Below are 21639 nucleotides of genomic sequence, written 5' to 3' on the forward strand. Positions count from 1 at the left end.
TAATACTGAAAATGCTAGTATATTTTAATATAATGAGATGTATCATATTACCCTTTCATGTCACTCTGACTGAAAAAAGCAAATGAACACATACAGAGAATGTGAAAAGCTCACAATGAGGAAAGGTCAACACATTGTAACAGATAAAACCGGGATGACGCTCAAACCTTTGTGTCACTGTCTAACACAGACAAATGCCAAAATACGCTTCATATCATTCATCTGGTGAGTATTGGGATTTAAGAGATTAATTTAGCGTATGTTGTGTACATTAGTAAGTGATGACTGATGCATTACCAAGATATGATATAGACTCATATCAGTGTAAATATGTAAAGGAACAGGATGTTATTACGGTTCGCTACAAATACTGATAAGAAAACAAAATAATCCCTTCATAAAACTACCCAAAAGAAACACATTGTGAAATAGAGCAGGTGGCTATCTCTCAAAATTTTCCTCTCGTAGCCTTGGGCTTTAACACTTTTCACTTCATCTTCAAAGTGCACTGCAAAGTCCACCTGCTGCCAGTGGCCCGGTGCCCACCGTCTGTTGGGTCTTATTTGTGGGCCATGCCTGCTCCCTTGCTGGCTGGGTCCATGTGCGCATCCTCTCTCGCTCCATGGCAGGTCTTGGCACCATGCGTGGGGTCTGTTTACATCCTTTTCGGTTGATAGCAGGATGAAAAAGTGCTGTCGTACCTCAATGTACAGTGCTGGAGTCTTTTTGGGTCCCCATGATGAATGGTCTGCTAGATTAACAGTTGAACAAAAGTTGGAGAACTTTTAAGGTGGAGAACTTTTGCGTGGAGATAAGGAGGTGCTTTACTGATAAGGAGGTGCTGATCTTCACAGCAACATTATAGAGTCGGTCTGAATGTGAACAGCGATCTCTGTTTACATAACAATTAGACAAAGACCATGTGCTTCAGGCTGTTAGAAGTATCGCGAGTGCTAAGAATGTCTAATTGCCTTCTGGTATTAGTTGGAGCAGTTTTGTGTTTAGCTTTGTTGTGAGTTACTCAGACACACTCAGACAGTTTCCTAAATCTGTTTTGAAATGTTGTCCACAAACTGTAAACGCGCTAGTTCTCTCCATATAGCACAAAGCAAAACTTTTTGAAACCTGAGGTGTGTATTTTATGGAACAGTGTTTACTTTAAACGGGATAGTTTTAACTTTGTGGGACAGCGCTGGCGCTCTACCTCGCCCAAAATCCAATACAACCAAAAAGAAAGGGACACGGAAAAAGACAGCGACAGAAAGAGGGGAGGGAAAGAAAAGAAACACAACAACGCCTCCAATCTGTGGCAGATTGCTTCTGGGTGTTGGGCTGAGTTTAGGGTGTGGGGGAGGGCTTTAGAGGGAGGGACAATGTCATCAGAATTGGGGAGGAGATGATGAACCTGATTCCTCAGGGAATAAGCCTCACGACTCTACAGTCACGAGCATGCTAAATTGACTGGAACTGTCAACATTAGCTTTTTTGGAAGGATTTTAGAGTTCATTATGGACGAAAAGCTAAAAGTTTTACTGCCGCATTGGAATACTGTTATACCGAAGGTGTGAGGACTTTGGAAAAACTTAATGCATTGCTGGAATCGAGGACCTCAGGTATGTCTATAAGATGTCAGACGTGCGGTGTCAGTTTGCTAAACTTCTTTGCCGATTTCTTTTAGAGAGATGATTTTAGAAAACATTTACATTTGTGGGTTTGCAAAAGTCACGGTGGTCTTGTGTTAACAGAGTTTTGTGTTAATAGAGTTTTGTTACTGTAAACGTGATGATGGACTACAGTCAAGATGTTACTAAAAGTGTTGCAATAAAACATATGTACCTGTGTTTATGTCTATAAATAATAAAGAAAAGTCAATTTTGTTCAGGGAAAAAGTAGAAAAAATATTTTAATTTTAATTTGAAGTTATTCAAAAGTTCCTCATAGCAAACTAGAGGGTGCTACTTTCTACACACAAGCAAACTGAAAGTGTGCTGCACATGCCTTTGTATGCTGAACATGGTAGTACAAAGAAAATCATCAGTTATTTTATTAATAACATGCATACCACAATTCTTATTTAGAATCCATTTCTAAACGATTTTTCTACTTTAACTTAATTTTGTTACTTACGACATAACTGAACTCATTATGGTCTAATGTAACCTTTGTCAAATTGAACTGAATGCATATATCTCAGCCATGAAGGCCATTGAAGCTGATGCTGGCATTAAAGAGTGTTATTGACACCTGTCCAATGAATGATAAAATGGGCTAAAGTCATTTTTCCAAACTATTCTTTAGAGCTCTTTTAATAATTATGAAATATGGCACTAGGTATGGATGGTATGGATTCTTGGTTTTTATTGTCAAGTTAAATTTGCATACACTGGCCTCAAGAACTCAAGATTTTTATCGCTAGAATACCTCAATTTCATTGTAAATTACAGGAAAATATAATCATCCAATTTGACAACAATTTTAAAATATTTTAAAAAGATAGAATATTAATTATGATTGCAGGAATTACAAACATGATCAGTGTTTGCATATCTGCAGCCAAAGAGTTTCTCTCGCTACGAAAAAAAATCTGTATTTCACATAAAAAATTGGCAGTTGTAGTGGCTTTTCACCTCATTCGTAATGCTCCACTACAGTTTAACTAGTTGTTCTCTAGAATATGACGCATCAATGGGCATGTTGATGCTTGGCTCTGGCCACAACTTTTACAAACACCAAACCAACCGAGAAGCTAGCATAATCCAGGAAGTTGTAAATTAAAGTAGTGACTAAACCCATGCACCACAAACTATAAAGGAGAAAGTTTTGATAATATTGTGTAAATACAGGAAATTGAAACAAATACCTCTCCTTGTTGGCTTAAATGGTTTACAAAAGTAGATGTTTAAAACATTTGATGTTACGTTCACAACACTCATTTTGGTTTGGTTTATTATATTATGCAGTATCATAACAGGAAAGTTGCTTGCATGCTAAGCTGTTCACACTATCCTTAAATGTCGTTGAATCTAACGAAACTGGCAAGGTGAGATCTGATAGTGAAATAGGATCTGAGAGGCTCTGCCGCCTGGCTGAGCGTGTGGTGACAGGTAGTTGTAAGAGTGTAGGCTGCAGGCTAACACACTGCACATCCTACTGCTAACAGACTCACCCTAAGGGATTTCACAACTTTTACCGGCTGGATTTTCGAAGCGTTCAAATAAGTTGGAAAAGCATTGTTGCTGTAACCGCCAACCACGCAATCTTCATGTTCCTTTTTAGTCATGAATTATTTCTTTGTGACTTGTGTGTTAGTCACCCCCCTCAAACACAGATAGAGAGAAAGATACAGTGCCACAGTCGCTTAAACATGCAAATTGTATTAGACAAAGACAGGCTTAACCGAGTGAAAATGTATCATCTGTTTTAAACAGTTCTAGCTTGTCAGGACTTGTAAAAAAATACCTGACTGTGATTTTCTCGGTGGTTATACACTGGTCAAATATTTCACATATCATAGCATGGTTTACCTGTCAGAAATATAAAAATGCACCTTTAAACACATGTCCTTTCCTTTTTTTCAGGTCTGCAGGTCCATGTTGAGACAGCGAAAATGGCTTTCACAGACACAGCCATAATTCTCACTGTCATAGCAGTCCTAGCAACCATACTCAAAAGTCAGGGAAGTCTGCATAAAGACACCTCTCCGCTGAAGTTCACCCATCATTTGTATAATTCCAGCATTTATGAGAACTCTGCCCCCAGAACCTATGTTGACAACCCTGTTCAGACGGGCATCATACTATCTGATTCCTTCTGGGACATCAAGTACAAGATTGTGGCTGGAGATGATGACAGCCTTTTCAAAGCCGAGGATATAGTCGTGGGAGATTTCTGCTTTCTAAGAATCAAAACCCGAATCAGTAACTCGGCTGTGCTCAACAGAGAGGTACGGGACATCTATACTCTTACCGTGGAGGCCACTGAGAGCACCTACGACAACAAGGTTAGAACAAAGGTATTGATCCAGGTGCTTGACACCAATGATCTGAAACCGCTCTTTTACCCGGCTTCGTATCATGTGCAAATCAAAGAGGACACACCAATAAAGTCGAGCCTTGTGAGAGTAAGCGCAACAGATGCTGATATCGGGAGCAACGCTGACTTTTACTATTCATTCACAACCAGATCCCACCCATTCGCTGTCGATCCTTACACTGGGACCGTTTCACTTGTCAAGAGACTTAACGCCAGTCAGAGAGACCAGTATGAGCTCACTGTACTGGCAGAGGACAGGACAAAGAAAATCTCTGGCGTGCAAAAGTTTGGTAATGTTGCTACGGTTGTTGTGAACATACAAAAGGTAACTGAAGACTTTACCCTTATCACACCTATCAACGCTGTAAATCCTCAAACGGATGATGGCACAATAAGCGTGAACGTCAAGATGGAACCCAGGAAGAAGGAGAAAACCGCGTCTTTAAGTATAGTTGAAGGGGATCCAGCGAAGAGCTTTCAGATTGTTCCATCTGCAGTGAGGGATGGTGGCTTTGAGCTGATCTCCACAAAACGGATTGAGTGGTCGAAAAATCCATTTGGATTGAACATTTCTCTTCAAGCTAAAGAAAATAGTACCCCCCCTTCGTTAACTAAAATAAAAAATGTGCACATCCTTCCACCTCAATCTGAAACTGTGAAATTTGAACAGGAACGCTATCGCGTCATCCTTAGCGAATTTTCTCCACCGCAAAGTCATGTGGTTAGAGTGTCGGTTGGTCAGAATTTAAAAAATGTCACCTTCAGCATCAAGGAAAACCCAGACAGCCATAAATTCAAAATCAGTGCCAAAACTGGTGTAATCGTAACAACTCAGTTTCTTGACTTTGAAAAGCAATCTCATTGTGAGTTTGATGTCACAGTAAACAACGGAGAAGCGGTAACCCGGGTCACCGTAGATGTAATTGATGAAAATGATAATGCCCCTAGTTTCACATTGCCCTCATACCAAGCTTCACTTCCTGAAAATGTTCCTATCGGAACAAGCATCTTAGCTGTCTCTGCCATTGATGTTGACAAAGATAACAACGGATTTGTGACCTATGCAATAGCAAACACATCTCCTGTGCCTTTCACTATAGACCCATTCACCGGTGTAATTTCTACCTTTGACGAATTTGATTACGAACTCATGAAAAGGTGGTACCACCTCAGAATCTGGGCGTCTGACAGCGGCAGCCCTTTTAGCAGAGCGAGTGAATGTTCGGTAACTATCACCATGACCAACATCAACGACAACGTTCCAGTGTTTGAGCGGGTGGCATGCAATGCTTCCATATCCCAAGACTTTGCGGTGGGGGAGAGCATTGCAGAGATGTCAGTACTTGATCTGGATGAGCTACAGCAGATTATGTACACAATAGAGTCTGGAAATGATGAAGGCTTGTTTGCTATCGACCCTGTCTCTGGCACCATTACACTTGCCAAGGCCATTCCCTCCAATTATGTATACAGGGATAATTCTCCATATATACTTATAATAACAGCAACAGATGGAAAATATAAGGCTGATTCCAACACTGTAACAGTGCGTATCACAGCCAAGGGAACTGATGCCACCACACATTGCAAAGACACAGGAATTACTAAGAAGCTGACAGAGAAGCTTATCGAATCATTTAAGCCTTCACTTACTGTCAAAGACGACGAGTTGATCTCTGATGTTCATATAATTAACCGCTACTCTCCAAAGTTTATCATGGGCACACCAAGTTCGATTGACATCAGGGAGGACGCTGCTCTCAATGTGTCCGTTTTGCACTTTAATGCCACTGATAATGATTCCGGCTTTAACGGAAAGCTTGTTTATGCAATTTCCAGTGGAAATGAGGACGGGTGTTTTACTATTGACATGAACACGGGTGACATCAAGGTCATTTGTGCACTGGACAGAGAGCAAAAAGAATTTTACATTCTGAACATCACAGTGTATGATCTAGGATCTCCACAAATGACTACATGGAAGTTGCTTGCTGTCAATATTTTAGATGCCAATGATAATCCGCCACAGTTTTCTCAGCCAAGATACATTGTAAGGATCCCAGAAGACACAGAAGTTGACAAAAGCATCTTTAATGTAAACGCAGTAGATTTTGACACTGATGACAATGCAGAGATTAAATACTCACTGCTAACCTTCACAGATTTCTTCAAGATTGATGAATTCACAGGGGAGGTGAAGGTAATTGGTCACTTAGATAGAGAACGCTTCTGTCGATATGACCTAAAAATTGAGGCCCGAGATCAAGCCAAGCAGGACCCGCAGCTTTGTTCATTTGCAGATCTGGTGGTTGTGCTGGAAGATATTAACGACAACCCTCCTAAGTTTGTACCCACAGTCTTCAAGGTAAAAGTTCCTGAAGATGCTCCTCTAGGCACGGTACTTTTATGGGTGGAAAGTTTTGACTTAGATCTGGAGAGCGGAGGTCTTATAAGCTACAACCTGAGGAACAGTGAAATTGGAACGTTTTTCCTGGATACCTCCACAGGCTGCTTGACTTTGGAGCGTGAACTGGACTTCGAAAAACAGCAGTTTTATAATCTAACCGTTCGAGCTGTAGACCATGGAAAGCCCCGGCCTTTATCGTCTTCATGTTTCATTGAGGTGGAAGTGTTGGATGTCAATGAAAATCTCAACCGGCCTACCTTTACCCTCTTTGTTCATAACGCAGCAGTTATGGAGGACGCTAACATAGGAACCTCAGTTTTGACACTGAGCACCGTGGATAAAGATCTTGGACGAGATGGAGTAGTCAGATATTACATCCATGATGGCTCAGGGCTTGGCATCTTCACGATTGATGAAGAAACAGGTATGTTTAAGATTACAATATTTAATTTACATGCTTCACCAAGGCAGAAACAAATAGCTGTGGATATTATAGAACCTTTAAGCTAAACAATATATCATGTTTGACTTTTTCATATTCAAAACATTTCTATAAGCGCATACCCCTATACACTATTTAGTGTATTTACAGCCACAGAAAAAAATTAACATACCTCTCCAAATTTGCCTTTTATCAGCATTTCTGCATGTATTTTATCCATTGTATTCCAGTGTCTGGGGAATTTTTCATATATAATTTAAGTACAGACGTCAAATGTACGTAACAACAGTTTTCCAAAATCCCAGAAAACTGATTTTTAAACATTAAACATAACTGCATGCAGGCTATTGTACCTCAATAAAATAGGAGAAAAATAATACATGACAGCATCTCAATTTACTGCTGAATGTCATTATGGTCATTTATTTTCAATAATTTTCAATAATTTATTTTCAAATTTCCCATCGATTCTGTTTCTGCTTTGCAGGTGTCATTCGAACCGCAGCTCCTTTGGATCGCGAGGCTGTGCCACACTACTGGCTGACAGTTTATGCAAAAGATTTGAGCACTGTACCCCTGCTATCCTGGACTGAGGTCTACATTGAGGTCCTGGATATTAATGACAATCCCCCTGAGCTCTCCCAACCTGTTTACTTCGCCTCGGTGCAAGAGAATCTGCCAAAGGACAAATCTGTCCTCAAAGTATCTGCCAGCGACATGGACAAGTCCTCCGAGGGCAAACTGACTTTCCAGATCCTTGATTCTCAGCGTGTGTATTTCAGCATAGATGCAAAAACAGGTAAACACTTTAAGTATGTTGTTGATGGTGAATCATCTCATGTGATAATACAGTTGAATAAACACGTCTAGGCACACATTTTATGTAAAGGTGGTATGCCACGTGAATGGCACAAGGAATTGTGTCTCTAATTACGTTGAATACTGTGATCAGTGTGGGTAATTTTGGGTCAAGGGTGAAAATAGTTGTTCCGCAGGCACACAATCACAAAACGCAACACCTCTGACCCTTTTTGCAGCTTAACCTGGCCTTTTAACAGTAGCTAGGAAAATTGGAACCGCATTAACCAGCATTGCAAGCTTACACTTGTCTTTACTAAGTCTTGTCCCTTTGTTGTTTTATCTGCTCCACCCTGAGCTAATAGACACGAATTTCAAAGCAGAACAGAGGGGGTTGGGGTGTATTATATAAAGGATACATCACACTGAAATGCTCTTGCGGGGTTTGTAGATGTTAAAAGTGTACAACAATGCTTTATCTCTTTTACTCTTGGAGCGCTTGAAGCGAAAACGTCTTTCTGTGAATGTCGTATGGACATACAGTACATGATCAAGGAGAATGCAATATGAATATGAAAGGGTTGTAAAATAAATGCTGCATCTCAAATCAGCTGCAGAGATGGAGACAAATCACACTTCACTTCAGTTTAGCTGTTTCCCTCAGGGCTTAAGGGAATGAACTTCTCTCTCCACGTCTCTCCATGTCAGAACAGGACGAGTACAGATGATTCATCACTAAAGAGAACACCGTGACCAAACTAACTGCCTTAACAGCTTAGCACCACAATAACAGCTCATTTACGTGAATTAACGGATAAATATTCTAGAACGGGCAAACAGATAAGACGAATAGTCCTTGGGTGGGTTGAGAATGCGGCTTACATCATCAAATGCTAAATGCTCTGATTAAAACAAAGGGTGTTTGTGGTAATGTTTTCGTACTTGTTGATTTATATCTGAATGCTAAAGCATTTAAGACGTTTTAAATCCATGCATTTTGCATCCATTGAACCGTTTCTATTGTAGGATTTCTACAGGTGGGCACTGATGTCAAAACCATGCTTTCTTGAATTGCTCTTCCAGGATCACCTGCCTAAATACAAGCTGTCATAAAATCCCAGCAGGATTTGTTTTCAGTGCAGCAGAGGTTAAAAGACACCCTGGGTGCTGTCCTCTCCCACCGAAATGACACTTCAAGTGTTTATTGCTGCGCTGCATTTTGTCCACTCCTTGGCTAAAATCCGCTGCCATGGAGCACTCTGAACACTCGTAGATTGTCGCGAAAAGATATCTGAAAACCTCTCATTCTAATCCGTAACACTGTTTTTATGCACTTCTCGGTTCCAGTGGATCCAAGTTGCTGTGGACGTGAATAATAAGCACTGTTCCCACGGCACATAAACCACAGGCCGACCTACAATAAACAGTGTAGCAAACATAAAAAAGGCTTTTAAAACAAAACCTGTGGGAAGAGAAAGTAAAATGGGCAACATGGGGGGAATAAACAGGTGTGCCGTCCATCTAAAGGCTCTGTCATTGCTCAATCTGTCTGTTTCTTCCCCTTTATGTTTGTTTAGGTGTGATCCACACTCTCGCTGCCTTGGACCGAGAACAAAAAGCAGAACATATTATTGAGGTTGGTGCATTCGCTTCCTTCGAATTCGGTTACATTACATTTATGCATTTGGAGAAACGCTTTTACCCAAAGCGACTTACATTTTTTCACTGTGGGTATGGGTGACAGTGGGAAAATCCCCTTCCCAAAATTTAAGTCTGAAATTACATTCAAAACAGTATTTTCGAACCGTTCATGTACAGAACTTCTCACAGGCAATTAGCATGCGAGAGCTAAGGGGAGTAAAACAATTTAAAAGATTTTGAGACCTATTGATGTTTTTTCTCTGCCACTGTCAATCCCACAATGCATATTGTAGACATGACGTATAGGCTTCTTTACATTAACAACAACAATGAGTATTAACATTTCTAAAAGGGCTTAAATGCCACAAAGTTATGCACATCACTTCAGGCACTGTTATTCTTATTTAGTCAACTTTGTCTTCAATTTCTATTATGTTGAGTAATCACGTGGTATAACATAAAAGTCTTATTTTGTAAAAGTAAATGTGTTGTATGGTTCTAAAGGCAAATTTGTTAAATATAAGCTAAATTATTAAAATTTTCCAGACAGATGCTTAATGTACAAAGTTAGGAAACACTGATTTATAGGATGGAAAGATTATGTTGGATAATCTAGGAACAATTTAAAAGTGCCAATTAAAACACTTTCTTAAGGACACACTGTGCTTGGGGTGTCGTGTGAAGAATTCACATTTTTGTATAAATAAAAATCATGTGTTTGTTGCCTAATAAAAATGTAATGGATTTCACATATCTTTCTGTATTGTAACTAATAAATTATTTCATTTTTTTAACACTATAATAAATTAAGACAAATAATAGACCTTGGAGCCAGTCCTACTAATTTCTCGCAGATATTTCTGTATTCTGTACTTGCAGATTCTTCCGGTATTCATACAGATGTTAGTATTTTAATATCATCAATGTCTTGTTCAATTCCTTTCCATAGTAGCGAAATACTGCCTCAAGGCACAAAACTTAAACAAACCCAAAAATCTTTAAAATGTGTTTTTGCTTTGATAACAACGTTTATTTTATTGATGACAATTAAATCAAATATATTTCATAAGAAATGCAATAGACGAACGCACGCACTTGGCCCAAAGTTAACTGTGTCTGTGTCTGGTTATTGCTCTGGCAAGTAAAATAACAAATCATTTTATTTTTTATTTAGATTAATATATATCAATATTTTTTTGTAAAGTAACAAAATTAAAACTTCTCAAAAGTTATAGATTCTTTGCGGAGGTCCACCAGAAGTCAAGCTTGGACCATTTAACATTTTTTTATGTTGTTGCCGCCAAAACCGTCTATAAAGGCTCAAATGCCCTTTGCTTTCATTTTATTAAAACAACAAATGAGTGATTTTCTCACCTGAGGATGATGTCTGTTTGCCTCCATACCCTTGTTTAGGTGATGGTATCAGACAAAGGCGCTCCTTCATTAAGCTCCACTGCCACCGTAGTTATTGAAGTCTTGGACGAGAACGATAACAGCCCTCAGTTCAATCATAAGCTTTTCAAGGTAAAACTGCCTGAATGGCGGAGCACAGCCGAGCCCCAGGTCATCTATAGGATGGTTGCCCGCGATGACGACGTGGGATCTAATGGGATTATCACGTACAGCCTGGAAGACAGTATTGAGGATCGATTTGATATTCATCCTGATACCGGAGTGGTGACAGCTAGAGGAGAGTTTGTTAGAGGCAACTACAGTATTATGACGGTATGACATTCATATATTGCATTAATTCTCCTTAAAAAACACATAAAGATACATTTATTTATATCTTAAGAGTAGACACTTTCTTATTTAATTTTCTGCTATTATCTCATAGGTAAAAGCAACAGACCAAGGCAATCCTCCAAGAATGTCTAAGGCCCGTTTACATGTTGAGTGGGTTCCTAAACCCGAGCCAAGCTCTGAAGTGTTGGCTTTCGATGATCCCCCATTCAACTATGTGGTTATGGAAACAGATCCTGTTACAGATATGGTGGGAATCATCCATACAGAGATAACCAAGAATCCACTTTTGTTTGACATTATTGGTAAGCAAGACTCTCATTTGTTTCTTAAGATGTTCATAAATTGACCGGTGGAAGCCAGTTATACGTCTAGAGCACGTCAACATTTTTACAGTTCTAAGTACCAATCTCATATTAATCTTGAGTACATATATATTAGTATTGCATACGCCATATCTTCAAAGAGTATTTAGTTTCATCAAATCTTTTAAAAGAGAGATAAAGCTGTGCCCTTATTTTTGGAAAAGACGAGCTGCTGGAGGCAGGCAGGTGGGACGGAACTAGAGCATGAGCACACAACAGAATTGCATTAATCCATTCGTGTTTCGAGATCTTGTTAAGCGGGTCTTACTATCGCTCGGCGGTTGGTGCGTGGGCGGGCTATTTCTTTCGTATTGCCGTGCTTTTTCGGGAGAATTGCCCAATAAAAAGGAATAGCATCGCTGTTACGGATCCAGACTTCCAGAAAATAACTTTCCGAAACAGGTTGGAGTGCTGGGGGAGTTATCAAGCACAGAAATACTACATCATATGTCTAACTAGTTTTTAACAAGTTGACCATGTTAAGCACGAGAAGCCAGCACGTTTCAAAGTGTAAAGAAGTCAAAATGCATGAAAAAGCATGTTTAGTCAAGATCCAACGATACTATATTTCTCCACCGATAGCCGGTTATTAGTAATATCTGCCGATTCTGAAGATTAAATGTATATTTCTTATCTTTCTGAATGCTATTAATTTATATAATGATTATAAATATTGAACATCAAACATCATGATGTTTCTTAAAATATTCTATATACGGAGCACAAATATATTGCCTTTTCCAGTCCTATTTTGATCGACAGGATTTATCAGCCCTGATCAATGGCTATTTTTAACCTACTGTATCAGCTGATAATGTGAAAACTTTTATTCACAAAATTGGCCAATATATCGATGCATCTCTATTTTAAAGCATTACTTTATAAAAACAGCTAAGCAAAACAATCTTTTTAGGCAAACATTTTAATTGAAGTCAAAGGTTAAAGATTGTAAATCCTACTGCAGTATGGGCTTTCTTGAGCACATGTTAGAGTACAGGGAGTCTGGTGTCATTGCGATGTTGTTGCTTCCCACCCTGAGATAAAATCTATGCCAGAAGCCTTAGTGGAGCAACATTTCCTAAGATGACAAGCCAGAGCACCTGAGGAGCTCCTTCCTGATAGCTCCACTGTCAGTCTCTGAGGCCCCTACCCACCACTGACCTTCACTCTGCCTCCTGCATTCTTACCTTCAGCCCTACAGACTCGCTCATAGATTAAAGAGGAGCGGGTGAAATAAATCAGGACTATTTGTACTGTAGTAAGTCACAAAGTTCACCTGTTGGCTATAGAACTTGTTTTATCTCTACAGGGTGCTAAGGAATGTGACACGATTATGGCAGGACCATCATTAATTTACATTCCTTAACATGCTCTTATGCACAAGCAGCATTATCTTTTAATCAGGATACCATGGTCTAAGCGGTGGAACCGATTTTATGGAGAAGAACCAGTATTACACATTATAAGAATCTCACACTTTGTGACACATTGGAAACACTGTACAATAAGGTTGTAGTTGGCAATAAGGCATCAACTATCATGAACTAACAATGAACAATATCGTTTTTCAGCATTTATTAATCTTCGCTTATGTTAATGTCAAAATAATTATTCATGTTAATTCATTAGACCAGTATTAGACATAGACAGATGATTTTAGATTGCTTAATGTGTGAAATTGAATTTATAAAGCCATTTTGAATCTATAATCATATTAAACAAAAAACCCTTCAATAGGTTGAATTCTTAATAAACACCATCTGTTTAAGCAGGCATGAATTTACCCCCACCGTGAAAGACGTCTGCTCTTTTTATGCACATGCCAAATGTTTTCCCTTAAACAGTAGTTCTGATCTAATGTACACTGTCATTCAGGAGTGAACTTGTTTTCCGCTTTATACCCATACCTTGTATAAAAAGATCAAATGCTCAAATGCAGAGACATTGCGTGAATGGTAGTCAAACTGGAAAATGTATGTGAAATCTGTGCTGGTACTTTTCATCCAAGCTTTTGTTGCTCACGTGGCCATGTCATCCAGTTATTGTGCACTTAAATTGCTCATGCTGGCTTTGAAGTGTTAGTTCATGAGAAATTAAAGCACGGTCATAACTAACTCGCCTTTATGTGGTAACACAACCCATATGAGTAAACAATGGCCGAATTTTCATTGTGTGTGAACTATGCCTTTGAAGACTTGAATTATAGTATAGTTAAATCTTAAAGTCACAGCACCTTACATTACTCACTTTGCCTTGAATGAATGCATATGGGTTCACCCGCTTTGGTTTCAAAAAAAGGTGTCTATGATAAACCATTTCAATCTAACCAATAGCTGATGTTGTATGTTAGGTGGTGATGAAGGACAGGACTTCTACATTGAGAAGAACACAGGGAGCATCATCAAAGCCCGGCGTCTGAATGCAGCTGTAAAATCGAATTACAACTTGACTGTCAGAGTCACAGATGGCATTCAGACTATAACCACTCAGGTATGAGCGAGCATGTCAAATTCATCATACACTGAGCACTCAACATATTAATAGCATTTCATATTAAAGTAAGGCAATAAACTGCTATCTGGGATTGTCCTTCAGGCCTACATTCGAGTAATGGATATAAACGAGCATCGGCCCGTGTTCCTGAAAAGTATCTATGAAGTGAGAGTGCCAGAGGACACAGCTCCATGGAAGGAGATACTTCACATCAGTGCCCAGGATGCAGACACCAACAGTGGACTGTTTTACAACATCCAGAGTAGCTTGAACCCAGACAGCCTAAAATATTTTCACCTGGACCAAAAAAGTGGTGTGCTCGTCTTGAAAGAAGAGCTAGACTACGAGACCATTTCAACTCACACTCTCATTGTGATGGTAAAGTGACTCTAGACTTAACTAGACTCTTTTCTTAAGGTCGTATGTAAATGCTAATGATAGGCCTTGAGATTCCTGGACATTTTTTTAGTTAATCGACATGACAATGTCATGTCATAAGATGTTTTATGTTAGCAATAATATAGAAAATATTTGAACTAACAATGAACTAACTGTTTTCCTGTAGCTCAGTGGTAAGAGCATTGTGTTAACAAAGTGATGTTGTGGGTTCAGTCCCAGGGGATTGCAGATACAAATGTATAGGATAATGCAATGTATGTCGCTTTGGATAAAAGCGTCTGCCAAATGATTTAAACAGATTTAAACAGATTTGAATTCAGGTAAAAACAGCGACGGAAACAATGATAAGGAGGGGTAAAAATCCAAGGAAAGCCATAAATCCACATTCTCAAAACATTACAGACCTCCCAAAATTCTCAACTAAAAGGGTCATAAGACTGCCTGTCTCTCTTTTGAAATCTTAATGACATACATCACCTGAAACCCTGATTTTATCTTTGCAGGTCAGAGATACGCTCCCAATAAAAAAGAACTTTGCAAAGGTTGTTGTGCATGTAGAGGACTGTAATGACCACATCCCAACTTTCATGAATACTCATGAAGGCACCATAAGTAATTTGGCACCCGCTGGAACAGAAGTGTTGAGAGTCAAAGCCCTGGATAAGGATACAGGAAGCAATGCAGAAATTGTTTATTCGTTCCACACTGGTAAGATATGTCATGTTTGCATTACGGATTTGCTTAATATTTTCTAAGAAAAGCAGCAATTAAAATTCACGGGAAAGCACATATATATAATATAAATGTTGCCTTGAGAAATAATAATTACATATTGTTTGTTTCTGACAAGCCAACATTATCTTCATATGTTAAATTTTTCTCTCCAGGTGGGAATGTTGATGGTTCCTTTGATATCGACCAAGTGACAGGAAGCATCCGCGTGGCTGAGGCGTTAGACAGATTTCCTCAGGAGCAGTATCACCTCACAGTGAAAGCCACAGATCAAGGATTTCCCCAACGCAGTGCCCTTTGCCCAGTTACCATCACTGTAAAGCTGTCTGGATTTACACCTCCCAAGTTCTCCTCCGTTGAATACATCACTGAGATAAGTGAGGACATAGCTCCAAACTCCCCAGTGTTATCTGTCTCTGCCAGCTGCCCTTCTCCAGTGTTGTACAAAATCACTGATGGAGACCCCAGTGGAATTTTTGACATCAACATCAACTCTGGACTGTTGTCCATCCAAAAGGCCCTTGACTTTGAGCAGAATCCTTCTTATCAACTGAAAATAAGAGCTACAAATACTGGAGAAGTGTCATCTGATGCTGTCGTCTATGTGTACGTTATTGATGAAAATGACAATGCACCAGTTTTCTATCAGGACACTTACTATGGGCAGATCAGTGAGTCTGCACCTGTGAACAGCATCGTAACTGGAGACAACAATACACCGCTGGTGATCAAGGCATCCGATGCGGACAAAGACACAAATGCTCTTCTGGTTTTCCAAATCCTTGAGCCTGCAGCTCAAAAAGTGTTCAAAATAGATACAAGCATGGGCACCATCTCTTTAAAATCTACAGTTGACTTTGAGTCAACGTCTGAGTATTTCTTTAGTGTTCAGGTTTGGGATTCGGGCAAGCCCTTGCTAAGTGCTCCCAAACCATGCAGAGTGAATATTCGTGTTCTGGATTTTAATGATTGTCCTCCAAAATTTGATTTACCTATATATGAAACTGCCCTTATGTTACCTGTTTTTAAAGACATGGAAGTAATGCAAGTGACAGCTCATGATGCGGATTCAACTGTCACTTACAAAAGTTCAGATAGTAATTATAATAACATATTTAAAATAGATCGATTGACTGGAATCATCTTGATAAACGACATCACTGAACTACAGTCCTATAATGAGTTGAAAGTCATTGCCTCAGATGGGTTGTACAAAGACACTGCAATAGTGAAAATTAAAATCACCAATGCAACAAAAACAAGTCTGAAGTTTGAGGAGAGTATGCATGTAGCTACAGTACAGGAGAATACTACATCTGTAAAAAGTTTAGCTGTCCTAAGAGCAACCGGTGGCTACCTCAATGAGCCTCTGCAGTACACTGTTTTAAACCCACATGAGAGATTTGTCATCATTCCATCCTCTGGAGTTCTGCAGACCACTGGCATTCCATTCGACAGAGAAGAACAGGACGAGTATGATGTGGTTGTAGAAGTCAGAGACATGAAACATCCACCCCGTGTAGACATTACCCATGTTAAGGTCTTCATAGATGATATAAATGACAATGCTCCCAGGATATCAAATTTGCCTCATTCTTTGATGATATCTGAGGAGACTGAAGCAGGGGATGTGCTCTTTCAAGTGCAGGCAACTGACGATGATTTTGGTGAGAACGGATCTTTAAATTTTGTATTGGAGGATGATTTCGGTCTCTTCCAAATCGACCCATTGCTTGGGGATGTGTCTTTGCAAAGACCTTTAGACTTTGAGTCAATTAATAAATACGAGCTCACTGTGCTGGTATCAGATGAAGGTGAGCCCAGTCTATCAGTGGCAGGAACACTCTACATCCAAGTGCAAAATCGTTCCCATCCAATATTTCAAAGCCTGTTCTACCCATTGAAATTACCTGAGAATATTACTCCTTTTACAACTATCCTGCATGTGCAAGCGAGGAACCCAGAGGGATACCGCCTTATCTACAATCTTGACGAAGCCAACACTTCCAAGTTTTTTCACATTGATTTCAAAACAGGAGTCTTAAGTGTCACTGATTTTCTAGATTATGAGACTGAAACAAAGCATATTTTGACTGTCCGTGCCACAGATTCAGTCACTGGTACATATTCTGAGGCCAAAGTTGAGATTGATGTGGAAGATATGAACGACAATGTTCCTGTCTTTCAAAGACTCACTTATGTTACAGATGTCCCTGAGGGTCTTCCGGTTGGCACATCTGTTATACAGGTCTCAGCCACAGACAAAGATTCTGGAAGGAACTCAGATTTAACGTACCAACTGATTGACAAAGAAACAGACTTTTTTGAAATTGATACTCTAAGCGGACTTTTGTTGACATCGCAAGTACTAGATTATGAAACCAAAAAGCAGTTCAGATTGAAAGTTAAAGCCACAGATAAGGGTACACCCCCACTCATCAGTGAGGCTATCATTGTTGTTAATGTAATAGATGTTAATGACAACCCTCCCAATTTTAGCGAGTCAACTTATCAAGCCACTCTTAATGAAATGGCCACTTGTGGTCACATAGCTATCAAAGTTCAGGCCTCAGACCCAGACAGCAAGGACGATCTTCAATACAAGATACTCTCAGGTAATGAAGGGAGATATTTTTCAATCAATGAATCTTCTGGACTCATCTCATTCTCAAATGTGTGCAAGAGAAAACTAGATCCATTTTATAACCTCACCGTTGCCGTTTCCGACGGCGTGTTTCAGAAGACCGCCCCTGTTAACATCGACATGTCCAATGGCAACAAGCACAGCCCCCATTTTACCCAAAACATTTATGAGTCCGATCTGGCAGAGAACGCAGAAATTGGAACACGTGTGATTCGACTGGCTGCTATTGACCCGGACGACGGGCCATATGGCAGTGTTGATTACACCATCATTAACAAGCTAGCAGATGAGAAGTTCGCCATCGATGAAAATGGACAAATCGTGACTTCTCAGTCCTTGGACAGAGAAAATCCATCACAAAGAGTGATTGCTATTAAGGTCATGGCTAAGGATGGTGGAGGAAGAGTGGGCTTTTGCACCGTAAAGATTATTCTAACAGACGAGAATGATAATGCCCCTGAGTTTAAAGCCTCGGAATATCAGGTTTCCATTCAGTCCACGGTGAATAAAGGGTTGCCGGTGATACAGATAATGGCATACGATGCAGATGAAGGTAAAAATGCTGATGTCACTTACACGGTAGAAGAGGTTGAGGATGTTACAGAGGACATTATTGAGATCAATCCATTTACTGGTGTGGTCAGACTCAAAGAGAGTCTGGTTGGTTTAGAGAACAGGATTTTCAATTTCAAAGTTAGGGCTCGAGATGGTGGGATTCCTTTCTACAACTCCACTGTACCAGTACAGGTCAAAGTGGTCCCGCCAGAGGTGGTTCTTCCCAGGTTTACCGAACCACTGTACTCATTTTCAGCATCTGAAGACATCCCCATCGGGTACGAGATAGGAACGGTCAAGGCAGACGCTGATATGCCCCTCATATACAGCTTGGTGAATGGAAACACAGTGGACAGCAACAGAGACAACGTTTTTGCTGTTGATAAAGACAGCGGTACAGTTGTAATGCAGAAAAACATTGACCATGAAAAAACCAAGATATATAAAGTTGACGTCCTCGCCCAAGTTAATCACAACGGCACAGATGTAGCATCTCTTGTTTCTGTGCACATAGAGGTTCAAGATGTCAATGACAATCAGCCTACGTTCGAGGCTGACCCCTATGAGGCCTTCCTGGCAGAAAATTTGCCCTCCGGGACAACAGTCATTCAAGTGACAGCTAATGATGCAGACACAAATGTCAATGGAGAGGTATCATATATACTCATGTCCGATTCAGATGATATTGGAGACATGTTTACCATTGATTCACAAACTGGTTGGATCACTACCTTAAAGAAAGCTGACTCAGAGACCAAACAACTTCATAGATTCTATGTGGTAGCCACCGATCACGGTGATGTTGTTAAACTGTCCTCTTCAGTGCTAGTCGAAGTGACCATTACAGATGAAAATGATAACCCTCCTGAGTTCACAGAGGAGCTTTATCAAGGATCCATCCTGGAGAACAGCAGGCCCGGAGAGACCATTGTTACGTTGACAACTGCTGATAAAGATGTGTCTGTGGACAATAGACAGATTGTATGTTATATAACAGGTACGAGAAATCACATGTATCTCAAGCTAATTTAATAAAAAGGTCACCAAAATGAACTTTTGTACAATTATGGTTGGTGTTGTTCTCTCTCAAGATGGAGACCCGTTGGGACAGTTCTCAGTAACAGCAGGAGATGAGGAGTGGAGATTGATTTCCCAAACTCCACTTGACAGAGAAGACAAGGACATTTACACCCTTAGGATAATTGCCACAGATGGAAGGTTTCAAACCTCTGCCAATGTGGAGGTCCATGTTCTTGACGTCAATGACAACAGTCCTCTGTGTGAGCAAGTAAGTCAGATGAAAGCAGATTAATGGAAATGTATTGTTAACAAAAAGGCTTTTTGTTAATTTTATGCCAAAATTTTACTGGAAAATGCAGCATTTGACAAAAAAGTGTGTATATTGACCCACCAATCTCTTCTAGTTACTTTATACTGAAGCAGTCATGGAGAATTCCCCATCCAACATGTTCATTCTGAAGATCTCTGCTTCTGATCCAGACATTGGAACCAATGGACAGATCTCATTTACTCTTCACGGTCCAAATGCAGACAGGTTCCATCTTGATTCCAAAACGGGTAATTCCAATCTTTAACAGAGTTTCAGAGGCATTCACTATTTGAATCAGCTTTTGTTTAGTGTAGATTCAAGGAAATGAATTCAACAGAGAAGATAAGATGTCGTTTTCTCAGGCTGTTTGACATTTTTGGAATTCTTTGTGCTTTCTTTATGATATCCATTTTATGTGACCTGCCCTTCGAGGGATTACTATCTGATCCAAAATCACAAGACATTATTTTCGGTTACAAAGATACTAGATGTATCATAGGGCAATTTTACAGAAAAAAGATTGTCTAATTGTAAGTTACTGAGACAGCAACCTAAAAAATGTAAAGGCCAGATTAGAAATGGTTTGAAATGTACTTCAAATTAATCCTTGGGGTTATTCATCTAATTAAAAGTATTGGTTTGTCTCAGATATCACACATGTTAAAACCCACCCCTCCTATTGTCTGACATATCACCAATGTCTCGTTTAAACTTTTTTGTGAACAGGGGAGCTATTCACAGTCACTGTCTTGGACCGAGAGAGGGAAACAGAGTATGATCTTGTTGTCAAAGCAACTGATGGTGGTGGACACTCGTGTCAGGCAGACGTCATGCTCATGGTGCAGGACATGAACGACAACCCACCTAAGTTCTCCACAAACCACTATGAGATCACTGTGTTTGACAACACTACGATTAGGACACCCATTGCTGTCATCTACGCCAAAGACCCGGACACAGGTACGGAAATATTTCTGCGGAAACATTTCAGAATAACGAAAAACGCTTAAAATGCATAGACACAGATTTTCTGTTTATTTAGTCAGAAAGCATTAAAAAGCCCCCAGCTCTTGTCTTTTTGCATGACACAATGCATCTAGGTGGAACAGTATGGTATGCAGTGTTTGATGTAGGATTGAAAGCTGTGACAGACAAACATGGTTTAAAAAAAGGACAGACCACACCTGGAGATGTGTGTGAACATGCAGAAAACATACAGGGGCTCCCGTCAAGGGGACTTTTGTGAATTCGAACTGCTTTGCCCTTTTCAAACTATGCAATGTTTAATGGTGTTATTTCAATCCTCTCTAAACACAAGATGAGTCAAATCAAAAAGGCAACATTTAATTTATGTTGACTTGATGTGAATAGAACACTTTTTTTGTCATAATGCTTTAATTTCCTTGCTTGGAAATGAAAGTATTCCATTTCTGATCTAATAGGAAAATACTGAGAAATGCCATGTTGCGTAACTCTTCCAGGTATCAACTCGGAGGTGAGATACTCACTTCAAGGTGCCGACAGTGGATTCTTCTCGTTAGATGAGATCTCAGGCATTTTGAGACTGGAGAGATCTTCAACTGATGAGACCAAGTCCATATATGAGATGACCGTGAAAGCCACAGATCGAGGCCTCCCTCACCACCTTTCCTCCTCTGCTAAGATCACCATACATGTGGTTGTCCTGAGTGACTACCAACCGTTGTTTCTGAGCTCAGAGTACTCCGTTCAGATCCCAGAATCATTTCAAATCGGGTCAGAAGTGATCACGCTGTCTTCCCTTACCAAAGATGGGACAGAAAATGAGCCAGTGCGATACACTATCATTTCAGGCAATGAGGACGGCAGATTCAAAATGAACTCAGTGACAGGTAAGGGATTGGTTTATTTTTGTTGCTCTTTCATGCTTGTTTGGAAGCAGTTTGATTTGTTCAAATGATGGAATACACTAGATGTTAAAGGTTAAGATTTTGTTGGTTAAAAGTTTGGCTATTTTGGCTTTTGTAGATTACAGCTCTGCACACTTTTAGCACATAGTTCATTGGCTAGTGTGAAGGA

At 39.8% G+C, this 21639-nt stretch overlaps 1 protein-coding gene across 1 annotated transcript in view; it reads left to right on the top strand.

Moving 5' to 3' along the window:
* Positions 1-1415: 1415 nt before the first annotated feature.
* The window catches only part of fat2 (FAT atypical cadherin 2), a 43174-nt gene continuing 22950 nt past the window's right edge, over positions 1416-21639 (top strand). Inside the window, exons 1-14 of the mRNA XM_079480377.1 lie at positions 1416-1613; positions 3579-6863; positions 7369-7680; positions 9257-9315; positions 10734-11045; positions 11158-11368; positions 13779-13918; positions 14024-14299; positions 14824-15028; positions 15208-19248; positions 19343-19539; positions 19676-19829; positions 20308-20541; positions 21063-21452. Coding sequence (XP_079336503.1) covers positions 3608-6863; positions 7369-7680; positions 9257-9315; positions 10734-11045; positions 11158-11368; positions 13779-13918; positions 14024-14299; positions 14824-15028; positions 15208-19248; positions 19343-19539; positions 19676-19829; positions 20308-20541; positions 21063-21452 — 9787 coding nt within the window. The 5' untranslated portion in view covers positions 1416-1613; positions 3579-3607. The remainder of the gene's footprint in view (positions 1614-3578; positions 6864-7368; positions 7681-9256; positions 9316-10733; positions 11046-11157; positions 11369-13778; positions 13919-14023; positions 14300-14823; positions 15029-15207; positions 19249-19342; positions 19540-19675; positions 19830-20307; positions 20542-21062; positions 21453-21639) is intronic.

The sequence above is a fragment of the Barbatula barbatula genome, assembly GCF_947034865.1.
Source record: "Barbatula barbatula genome assembly, chromosome: 18".
In the NCBI taxonomy this organism is placed as follows: domain Eukaryota; kingdom Metazoa; phylum Chordata; class Actinopteri; order Cypriniformes; family Nemacheilidae; genus Barbatula; species Barbatula barbatula.